General features: G+C 41.3%; 1 protein-coding gene across 3 annotated transcripts in view; it reads right to left on the minus strand.

The window, feature by feature from the left end:
- Positions 1-12,144, minus strand: part of RIPOR2 (RHO family interacting cell polarization regulator 2) — a 247,534-nt gene that overhangs the window by 191,147 nt on the left and 44,243 nt on the right. The window contains exon 1 of one of the 3 annotated variants that reach the window (XM_033216401.1): positions 497-673. The exons of the other annotated variants lie outside the window; for them this stretch is intronic. Coding sequence (XP_033072292.1) covers positions 497-623 — 127 coding nt within the window. The 5' untranslated portion in view covers positions 624-673. Of the gene's footprint in view, positions 1-496; positions 674-12,144 lie in introns of those variants that run through there. 3 annotated transcript variants of the gene reach the window in all.

Genomic DNA, 12,144 nt, shown 5'->3' on the forward strand with positions numbered 1-12,144 from the left:
AGGTAATGACACACATTGCATAGGGTTCTATAAATTGAGACTAGAAAGAGGTTTAATGACCTATGACTGACGGGTGGTGCCACGTGGAAAATTACCTTGATGCAACAGACGCCTCCAAGTATAATGCTGCAAGACAAACTATCCCAGAGGTCATGAAACAGGCTCACAGGCCAAATTAAAAGGCTCAATCACATATTAAATTGTTTTAAAACACATAAGGAGATGAAAGGGAACAAGGTTAAGAGTACATTAAGATACTTACAATGGGGTTGTAAGGGACGTGGAAGGCCCACCACATAAAACTTGGGGTGTGCAATGTTCACAAAGCAAAGACTGACACTAAACTGCTAAAAGCCTCATCATGTCCCTATGTATACAAATGTGCTTACCATTTAGCTATTTACATATTGTATCCAGAATTGGTGGGTTTTTGGTCTTCCTGACTTCAAAAATGAAACCACAGACCCTCATGGCAAGTGTTACAATTCTTACATATGGTGTGTCTGGAGTTGTTCATTCCTCCTGGTGGGTTCCTGGTCTACGCTGGCTTCAAGATGAAACTGCAAACTTTCGCGATGAGTGTCACAGTACAGAAACGGTGCACAGACCCAAAACATCAGCATTAACACTTAACACCGAGAAACAAAACAATAGCACCTCCACAACATCAAAGACAACCCACACAAATTGCCTCAGTTGGTTGGTTCCGGTGGCCTGCTTTTATTCCCTTATCTGGCCCCACCTGCGTTCTACTGATTGGTCCACTTTACAGAGATCTGATTGGTCCGTTTTACAGAGAGCTGAATGGTCCGTTTTGACAGACCGCTGATTGGTACGTTTACAAACCTTTAGCTAGACACAGAGCTCTGATTGGTGCATTTACAATCCTTTAGCTAGACGTAAAACTTCTCCAAGTCCCCACCCGTCCCAGAAGCCCAGAGGGCTTCACCTCTCAATGGCGGTCAGCGAGGGACTCTGCGGCACCTAGCCCGGGCACTCTGGCAGCCCAGAGGGAGCTGTACCCTGATCAAGGCCAGCAGGCGTTGACTGACTGCGCCGAGTGCGGGGCCCGCCAAGCCCGCGCCTACTCGGAACCCGCGCCGGCCCGCGAGCGCCGCACGCAGCCCGGGCTTCCTCCCTCGCCTCCCCCTCTACACCTGCCAGTGAGCAGAAAGAGCCTGCTCCAGCCTCGGCCAGCCCCAGAGCGGCCCGCTCGGCCGCCTCGGCCCCCAGAGCGCAGCGGCGGGCTGAAGGGCTCCTCGAGCGCGGTCAGAGGGGACGCGGAGGCCGAGGCGGCGCCGAGAGAGAGCGAGGGCTGCTAGCACGTTGTCACCTTTCAATATGACATATACCACATGGGATAAATCAGAAGGCCTCAGAGATTTGTCAGTGTCTTCAGTGTTCATAATATTGTCTCTAAATAGATTCTAAACTCCGAACTGATAATACCGATAATAATAAACCAAGCCTATACTGTCTTGTTATCAACAGATGGTTCCTGTTTTTCCCTCATACTTATTTAAGGGGCCTTGCTACAAACTGCAGCTCTAAAATTGTTTTAGAAGAAACAACAAAGAATCTCAGTAACAGATGATACCTAACCCCTGTCAGATTGTACTCAAGGACCGAATTGGGATTTTCAAGACTCAGTTCAGAAGTAGACTTCATGAAAGTAGAGCTTAACTCAAGATCAACAAAATAAGAACTAATTAACCTAGGACTGCATGAAAGTAGAGCTTAACTCAAGATCAACAAAATAAGAACTAATTAACCTAGGACTGAAATAACTGACCACACTACAGTTAACGTTCTACTGTGAATAGATGCTTTTTTTTTTTTTGAAACAGAGTCTTGCTCTGTCACCCAGGCTGGAGTGCAGTAGCACAATCTTGTCTGCAACCTTTGCCTTCTGGGTTCAAGGAAATTCTCTTGCCTCAGTCTCCCAAGTAGCTGGGATTACAGGTGCCCAGCTAATTTTTATACTTTTAGTAGAGAGGATTTTGCCATGTTGGCCACGCTGGTCTCAAACTCCTGACCCCAGGTAATCTGCCCTCCTCAGCCTCCCGAAGTGCTGAGATTACAGGCATGAGCTACCAGGCCCGGCTACTGTGAATAGCTTCTTAATCTTTATCTTTCAGTTGAACACACTTCCAATTGGTATCTCGTTTCAACGGACCCACTGGATTTCAAATAAATATCTTATAAAAGATCTGATAAACTGTCAAGAAAACTCAAAGAATAATGATTGTGTAGAAAAGACATCATATATTGGCTTGACATTTTTCTCGACATCTGGGTGTGTGTGTGTGTGTGTGTGGTGTCTGTGTGTGTGTTTATCATGCTTTTAGAACTTCCCTCCTATCTCTCCATCATGCCTTGACCTTGCCATGTTTATGTTACAATCATCCAGAACAGGGGTTGGTTAGCCTGCTTCTTCCTTTAGTAAATAAAATTTTATTGTCCATTCATTTACATATTATCTGACTGCTTTCACACTACGGCAGCAGAACTAAGTAGTTGCAACAGAGACTACATGGATCAAACACTGAAAATATTTACTATCTTCCCTTTTACAGAAAATGTTTGCCAATGTCTAATCTAGATTTTAAGGTTGTGTTATTAATTTTAAATATATATTATATTTAGACAAGTCAAGTAGTTTCTCTCCTTTACACTGATTCTTGAACCCTACATCTTCATCTTTCTTGGATTCATTATTTATTTTGTTGAAGTTTATGCTATCGTCATTCTTTCAAAAAAGATTCTGTTGGTGATACATATCTGATTTTTTAATATCAAAAGTCATGTTTAATTTCTAGGATCATTGCTTCATTTTCATGGATGTAATATCTTAAACCTCTTTGAGGAAAATTGTTATATCTGTAATACTTATAAGTATATATTTTAGTTATACTAATTGTACTTTTCTTTTTTTTCGAGATGGAGTCTTGCTCTGTTGCCCAGGCTGGAGTGCAATGGTGTGATTTCGGCTCACTGCAACCTCCGCCTCCTGGGTTTGAGCAATTTTCCTGCCTCAGCCTCCCGAGTAGCTGGGATTACAGGCATGTGCCACCATGCCCAGCAATTTTTTTCTATTTTTAGTAGAGATGGGGTTTCACCATGTTATCCAGGCTGGTCTCGAACTCCTGACCTGGTGATCCGCCTACCTCGGCCTCCCAAAGTGTTGGGATTACAGGTGTGAGCCACCACGCCCTGCCTTGTACTTTTCTTAAAATTGTAAGATTTATAAAATAAAAAAGATACCACATATTGATTGATTTTACTCCTTAGAATAGCAGTTAAACACTATGTAAAGTGCATTTACTAAGTTTCTTTACTTCGTTGTTTGTGTAGTTATTTGCACAGGTTTAATAGTCAATACCCTGGCCGGGCCCGGACTCAGAAGGCTGAGGCAAGAGAATCGCTTGAACCCGGGAAGCAGAGGTTGCAGTGAGCCGAGATCGCACCATCGCCCTCAAGCCTGCGCTACAGAGTGAGACTCTGTCTCCAAAAAAATAAAAAAATTCAGTACCTTTTGTTGTGTCAGTATAAACAAAACAGGGCAAATGCAACAAAACATACTATATCAAAAATAAAATCCTCACTCTCAGTTCCTGGACATTTTCTCAAATGAAAGAGTTGGCTTATCCAAAATGACATTTGTAGTCATATTGTAACATGTGCTTTTTTTTTAGGCAATAATGTCTCGATGTGCTGAAAAGATAAAGGTCTTAGTTTCTGGACGTGTCAAAGGACAAGACCAAATCAGCTTTAATAGGTGGATATTTGCAAAAACATCACCGATAATGCTTCTAATGACGTGCAAAAGATAAATCAGCAAATAAGAAGTCAATACCAAAAGAGGAACTCTGACATTACAGACAATAAGAGCTGATGACAAAGATGTGATACCTGGATGCTCAGAGCTTCATATGGCCTCATGGTCTCAAGAAGCCACAACCGCGAGTCATACCCTGGGGCTTCTGAAAAAAGTGGACTGATTGGACTTACGTTGATATGAGTGAACAGTTTAAAAGCTGCTGTTTTAATATTGTTTACTATGACAGTGATGGTTTAGAGTTTAAACTTATCTGTATGATGTATTAGAATGAGAGATCTGAATACTCTAAGGGTGACTCATAGTGTGCATTTGTTGCATTGTTTGAGAACATTCAGCTATGCCATAGGAGGAGAAAAAGAAATGGGATATGTCATAAGCTCACAAGATGTGTTAAGTAAAGTAGTTAGTAGAGCACGTGTATGTTAAATATAGATAGAAAAGAATGGATGGGCCAGGAGAATCCTAGTATTTTATGAGATCATAAATATACACGAGGCACTAGGGCACTAAATGTACATCAGACATATGAAGCGCTAAATACACAATAAAATCCAAATGCTCAGGATACATAAAATATGTATGCGCACTCAATGTTCATAACACTTTAATTTGGCCAGCCAACGGTGGTACTTATCATGACCCACATGTTCTCTGTCCAAGGCACAAATAAAACCCATGACTGTTCAAAAGTCTAATCAATAAGCTACAATTGCGGCCAGGCATACATGGCGCTGTTCCTGTGTCTTTCTAACAAGCATGTAACAAGCCCTGGGAACCTTCTGCTTGTAGAGCCCTTGCTAAAACCTCAGGTAGTTCTGGTCTTTATAATCATAGTTTCAGTGTTGAAGGCTGATGTAGCTGAGAGAGAGGTTTCTCACAAAGGTGTACAAAATAAAAATTTTGTACACCTTAGGATTCAGATAATACTATCCTTTCACCCTGTTTGCTCTCTATTTTACATTACCTTACCAGATTTCTTCTTGTTATGTATTTTAAATTGTTTTAATAAACTATATAATTTGAGAATTTTAATTTAGTCTGTGAGCCATTCTGTTGTGTGACTTCTTGGGTAGCTTGTCTGGTGGTATACTAGGAGGTACATTACAACAAGATAATTTCCCACAAGATAGATAGGATCCAGAATTCTGGAAACCTCAACCAGCTAACTACTATGATTATGTCCCCCTGCTGGGTAACCAAGGGACACCTAGCACAGTGGCTGAACGCCATCCATGAAATCCTACCTGTGGGTTGTGGGTTTAGGTTTATGGAATTCACAACCAAACCTCACTGTGGGCCCCCAGTGTGTTGGGCCTCTTGGAGTCCTGAGAAGTCCTCTGCTTAGACTAGGTGGCCACCAAAACTGGCTAAGTGGCCTCCATATCTCCCAAACCTATATCCAAACCTCAGCTTAAAGGGTTTTAATGAAACCCCAAAAGGAAAAAAAGAATAGCATCCTAGAGACAACTAGTCAAGGGAAGAGTTAGGTGAGTTGGTCTAACCTGCTTACTCCAGACCTTCTGAGGGAAGCTAACCCCATCCAGGCAGGAAGCAGCCCTACATCCCTCTTCTTGTACCTGATTTCTGAGATAAGAGAGCTCCACAGAGAGAATTCACCACGTAGACTCAGAGTTTCAATTCATTTTGCATCCACTGTGATATTTTAAAAGCTTTGGCTCTTGACACCAAAGCCCTAGGGGGCAAGACGGGGAGCCTGAAACTCCACCTGGTGGTCAGAGTGTTGTATTAACAGGTTTTTGCTAAGAATCAGTGCACTGAGTTAGGAAAGCATTTGATGATGGTTTTTTCTCAAGAGCTCTGCAAATGGCCACAAAACAAGGTACTATAGGAGGAGATCCTTCCTTTGGAGTCCACTTGGCCTGAGTGACCTTTATAGTCCATTCTAAATCTTAGCTCTCATGAAATTGTCATAATTTGTCTTGTCACATAGAAGACATTACAGGTACTCCTCACTTTGCATGGTTCCAGTATGCACGAATTTCTTCCTCTACCTGATAAACAACTTCAGCAAAGTTGCAGGATACAAAATCAATGTCCAAAAATCACTAGGATTCCTATACACCACCAACAGCCAAACCAAGAACCAAATCAGAAAGGCAATCCCAGTCACAATTGTCACAAAAAGAATAAAATACCTTGGAAAATGGCTGACCAGGCAGGTAAAAGACCTCTACGATGAGAATTACAAAACACTGCTCAAAGAAATCAGAGAAGACACAAATAGAAAAACATCTCATGGTCATGAATAGGAAGAATTAATATCATTAAAATGGTCATACTGCCCAAAGCAATTTACATATTCAATGCTATTCCTATCAAACTGCCAATGACATTCTTCACAGAACTAGAAACAACTATTTTAAAATTTATACAGACCTAAAAAAGAGCCCTAATAGCCAAAGCAATCCTAAACAAAAAGAATAAAGCTGGAGGCATCACATTACTAGACTTCAAAATATACTACAAGGCTACAGTAACCAAAACAGCATGGTACTGGTACAAATCTTGATTTACATGTAAAACCTCACGATTTTAAAACAATGACAGCAATTCAAACTTAAATATCCTATAAGCCAAGCAAACAAATGAGGGAATGGCCTTTATTGTAAAACACCTGCAATAAGGACATCTTTGAATGGATGACAAATTTGTTTGTTGTTTGTATTTCTGTCAGGTCAATAGTAACATTTTGTTGTTTGTATTTCTGTCCGATCAATAGTAACATTTTGTTGTTTGTATTTCTGTCAGGTCAACAGTAACATTTTGTTCAGCATTTCTAATTGTTTATTTGATCTTCTGTCTTTTATTGGCCTAGCTAGTGGCCTGTTTTATTAATTTTTTCAAAAAACCACCTCCTTGATTCATTGATCTTTTGAATGGTTTCTCTTTGTAGGTCTCTACGAACTTGCTTTATGAATCTGGGTGCTCCTGTGTTGGGTGCAGATATGTTTAAGATAGTTAGACTTTCTGGTTGAATTGAAACCTTTGTTATGATGTAATGCCCTTCTTTGTCTTTTTTTTTTTTCTATCTTTCTTGGTTTGAAATATGTTTTGTCTGAACATAGGGGTGCAATCCCTGCTTTTTTTTTTTTCTGTTTTCCATTTGCTTGGTAGACTTTCCTCCATCCTTTTATTTTAAGCCTATAAGTGTTATTATGTGTGAGATGGCTCTCTTAAAGACAGCATACCATTGGGTCTTGCTTTTTTATCCAGCTTGCCACTCTGCCTTTTAGTGAGGCATTTAGCCCAATAACTTGATTTTCATGGAAGAGGTTAATGGTGTGTGTGTGTGTACGCATATGTGTCTGTGCACATGCTCACTTTCAGTAATTCAAAGAAGTAACCTTAATCGGAGGTCTTCAAACTGTGACCTGAGGGCAAGGCCAAATTCAGTCTGCCAATTGTTTGCTTGTTGTAAATAAAGTTATATTGGAAAACAGGCATGTCTATTTGTTGTATTGTCTATGGCTGCATTCACATTACAATGACAGAGTTGAACAGTCGCACAAATTGCCTCTCCCTCAAAGATGACAACATTTACTATCTGACTCTTTGAGAGCAATTCTGCTAGTGCCTGCTTTAAATTTTGATTTGGTATCATTTTTAAAATCTCATTAAATTTTTAACAGACTGTTTGATCAATTAACTTGTAGTTGAGCCCAAGATAAGAGTTGATTCTTGAGTCAACTGGTACCTAACATTTCACTCAGAGTGCCCTTCCTTTGGCTAAATGTATTGTTCTTTGTTAAAATGTAAGCTCCCAGACAAAGATATGACACACAGTAATTTCTGAGTTATAGTAATTGGGAAACAGATAATTTCCAAAGAGTAGGTTTTTTTAAGGTGATGGGAATAAGAGGATATGAGGAACTGGACTCTCTGAGACTGAGGAGGATATACCACGCAGAGAGGTTAAAGGAATTTAAAGGGGATGTTAAGGAAAGGGAAGACTAAGTTTCTATTTTGTAAATTAGTGAAGGTCTGGCCCAACACAAATCAAAGAAAGTACAGGTCAGGTAATACCATTTGAAGATCTGATCACGTTTCTTTGAAGCATCTTAGAGTGCACCACAATTTAACACCTTATTTCTCTCAAAAACATCATGTGATAAGCCATGAGGAAACTGGGATGTTGAAAGCCATTTGCAGGTAAAGTGGTGCTGAAACCATTTCTGATCTGTTGTAATGACTCTGATCACCATTGCTGCTCCCTAGCCGAGTTTTGATTTTTCTACCTTTATTCTCACCTGTAGAAGAGGAAAGAACAAGGGACTTGAAGAATGTGGGAGAAGACATTGGGGTACTCATGAGAGCGATGGGACATGGTTTGGGGTGTCTGTGGCTACCATAAGGCAAAGTTTTGGGTTCTGAAACCTGGGGTAGAACAATGTTCCCTGGCTCCCTGGGCCAGTGCTAATGACAAATAGCACCATGACACACCTTGCATACCGGAAACATACTCTTAACCTGGTCTACACTTGCCCCATCTCTACTTAAGCTTAAATATTTATGTTAAAATGAGGATTATCTCTGTCTCTCTCTTCCCACTTCTTGGATGTATTGATTCACAGTGAACTCTGACAGCCAATGGAGCTCACATTTTGTTTAGACGTTGTACTGTGATAACCGCTGGTGCTGCCCCCAGTGTCTGTGGCCAACCATCCTCTCTGCCATGCAGAATTTGGTTGCTGAGGACATTAGGGGGATACTCTAAATCCAGGGAGCCATCTGGTTCTGAGGAAGAAGGGCTGGGAACGAGGCCTGAGCTACCAGTGTGGGGGCTTTTCCTTTCCTCTCTGCATCATCTTCTCTTCTTATTATGAGGGTTTTGTGCTGGAGAGCAGGACCCCAGCCTTAATAGGCTCTCTGGCTCTGCCATTTGCTTTCCCTCTAAAGGGGTCCTCAGCCTGGGAGTGCACAGAGACCTTCCCTGGGGTGGATGTGGCTGCAGAGGAGGGTGAGGCTCCAGCAGTAGGAGCTGCTGAAGGGGCAATGAATTGTCTCAAAGGGTCCATCAGGATAGAAGAGAAATGGTCCCAGAGGGAAGCCATTTGGTTGGATCAAGTGTGCTATTCCTGGGCGGCATCACTGAGGGAGGGGAGTAGGGGCAAGCGGCCATAGGGAGGGAGGACTCTGGACAGCCAGGCCTTGCCTGGGAAACTGCCAATCCCTGCAACTCAATCCACCCCTTGTACACAGTTTGTCATTCTCTCGATTCTGTGCCGTAGGAGCATCAGGGAAGTGAACTTGGGATGAAGGTGGCAGGGCTGCAGTCTCACACAACTCCACAAAGCTCTGCTTACAGAGAAGACAACATACAAGGCACCTCTTATATGTTCTCAAGTAATTCTTTATATTGTGAACCATTTTAATAAAGTTCATAGCACTTTCCCAAGGGATATTTTTGGTGACTATATACAGATGTTTCTATGAAGATCTAACATCCCAAATCTACTCTCGAATCTGCAACTAGAGTGATATTTTTAACCTAGAAAATAGAATTCCTTTATTTCCATGCTTAAAGCCTTTCAATGTTTCTTCATTGTCCCTAGACAAAGTGCACACCGCTTATCATTTTTCATGCGGTCTTTCACCACCTGGATTCTATGTATTTCTCAGGTCTCATCTATGGACTATGGGCAAAAAATCTACAATAAACAAAATATCAAAAAATTAGATAAATACAGGCTGCTATTATTTGATTTACAACCCTGGGTTACTGCACAACAGGAATTGATGAATGCATCTTTCAATTACAGCCCTCAAGTGTGCAAAGGAGGTGTGGATCACAGTGAGCTCACCTCCTCATATCACTTCTCTGTTTAACCATCACTGGCTGCCTCTCGTCTAGACAGTCCTGACCCCCTGAACATGCAGCTGTTCATGAATGGCCTTATGCCCTCAAGCCCTGTGCAGCCCCTTTCCCTTCTCTCCCACCACTGTTTCTGCTTCCTTTAACACCAGCCAGTCCAACTGTGTCCAACCATGCTGATGTACTTGACATTTCCAATCAACACTGTTTACTTTCAACACCCAGGTGAGAGACTTCTCTAAGAACCCCTTCCCCAATTCTCCTGAGCCCCTGGGAAAAGTAAGCCACTTCCTTTGGTGTGATACTTCCTCTGCATGACTCAGGCACTTTGTACAGGCTTCTATTACAGCACTTACTGTATTGTTCATAGTTAACTTCTCCATTGCACTAGGAGGTCCCTAGAAGGCAGCCCTTACACTTTTCAATTTTGTATTCCTAGCACATAGTATAATGGACAACTCACAGGCGGTACACAGCAACTACTTGGAAATTAATGATATTTTATGGGTCTAACTTGTTTTGGAATGGGTTTTCCTTAGCGGCAATCATATGTGTGCTCAAGCAGCTACAAGTCTTCCTTCTCACTCTCACAGTTTCGAGTGTGAATTACTAATTAGCGAGGATGGAGTTCAATAATTTTCAACCTTGTCTGCTCATTGGGCTCACCTGCAGGGCTTTTAAAACTCCCAATGTGCAGGCCATAGCATACAACAATGAAATCAGAATCTACTGCTGGGACGCAGGCATTTGTGTTTTAAAAACTCCCCAGTTTTAAAAACTGTATTCTAATATACAGTGAAGCCTGAGAACCACTAGTTTAAGTGTTCCTAGGTAGTTAATTTAAAAAACCTTTTCCTGTATGCTCATTATGTAGTAAACACTGTGTTAGGCATTTGGAGAGGAGGTGGGATGGGAAGGTAGTGTTTGGCCCAGAGAGAGGAAGAGCCTCAGAATTTCTATATTAGACATAGTGCTTGCTTTTAGGAAACTGCAGTCCTTACAATCTCCATGAGCAATAGCAAATGGTGATGGTATCTAAATTGTATCGTTTAAATCAAGGTTTCCCAACGTGGCATTTTGGGTTAGATAATTCTTGATTGTGGGAGGCTGTCCTTTGCATTGTAGGATGTTTTGAAGCATCTCTGGCCTCTACCCACTAGATGCCAGTAACAAGCAAAAGCACTCCTCACTTCCCACTGCCATGGTATATAACAAACAAAAATGTCCAACACGTCCAAATGTTCCCTGGGAGTAAAGTCATCCTTTGTTGAGAACCACTGATATAGATTTCAGTGTAGCATCCTTTGCAAGGCCCCCAGGTGATTTGTATGCACATTAAAGTCTGAGAAACACGCACTGGTTTAAAGCAGTGCTTCCCAAAGTGTGGTCCGTGACCAGCATCAGCACTATCTGGGAACTTGTTGGAAAAATACTCTCAGTCCTCACCCCAGACCTACCTAAACCAAAACTCTGCTTTAGTAAGTCCTCTGGGTGATTCTCACACTTAGGTTTCAGGGCCACTAACTAAAGGGGAAAAGGAGATTGGATGCACTGGAGCAATCAAAAAATTCTTAGGAATAGAGCTTGATTTGGGCCTTGAAATTGAATAGGCGGTGGGGAGGGTATTCCAGGTGCAGAGAACAGCATGAGAGAGGATTTTCAGATGTAAGTTAGCCCACACTCTTAAACTGCCAAGCCCCTTTTTCTCCTTTTTTTCCCCTTAACTTCCTCAATCTGTTTGTTTTCTTGTGTTTTGGCTAGAAAACGTTCTCCTCTGCAATTTATACTCCATGATGTGTTCATCAGCTTGCTCAAGTAATTCTTTGAGAATCTCAACAAAATGATCACTTGCAAAAACACAGGAGTGTGTTTTTGAAAAGTTGTGCATAATCAAATTTGCCATCAGACATATGTACAAATCAGCACATATTTACAAATGTATTTCTCATTTACAAGGATTTTATATAGCGAACCATTTTTATAAAGTTAATAGCAATCCCCCAAGGGATATTTTTGGTGACTATAAATACAGATGTTTCTATGAAAAAACCTAACATCCCAAATGTACCCTCAAATCTGCAACTAGAGTGATATTTCTAACCCAGAAAAATCTGATTCCTTTATTTCCATGTTCAAAGCCTTTCAACGTTTCTCCATTGCCCCTATACAAAATGCAAACTGTTTACCATTTTTCACATGATTTTTCACCACCTGGATCCTATGTATTTCTCATCTATAGACTATGGGCAAAAAAAACTACAATAAATAAAATATCAAAAAATTAGGTGAAGACAGGCTGCTGTTATTTGTTTTATGACCCTGGGTTATTGTGCAACAGGAATTCCAATCAGCCCAAGGCTGGCCAGGTCAGACAGTGTCATGAGAGTTGACAATGGCATGGGAACAGACTGGATAATGTGGAACTTTATACGTAGTCACTTTTTTTTTTTTTTTGTAGAGCTTGTATTGA

The sequence above is a fragment of the Trachypithecus francoisi genome, unplaced genomic scaffold (genome assembly GCF_009764315.1).
Source record: "Trachypithecus francoisi isolate TF-2019V2 unplaced genomic scaffold, Tfra_2.0 Lachesis_group10, whole genome shotgun sequence".
NCBI lineage: Eukaryota > Metazoa > Chordata > Mammalia > Primates > Cercopithecidae > Trachypithecus > Trachypithecus francoisi.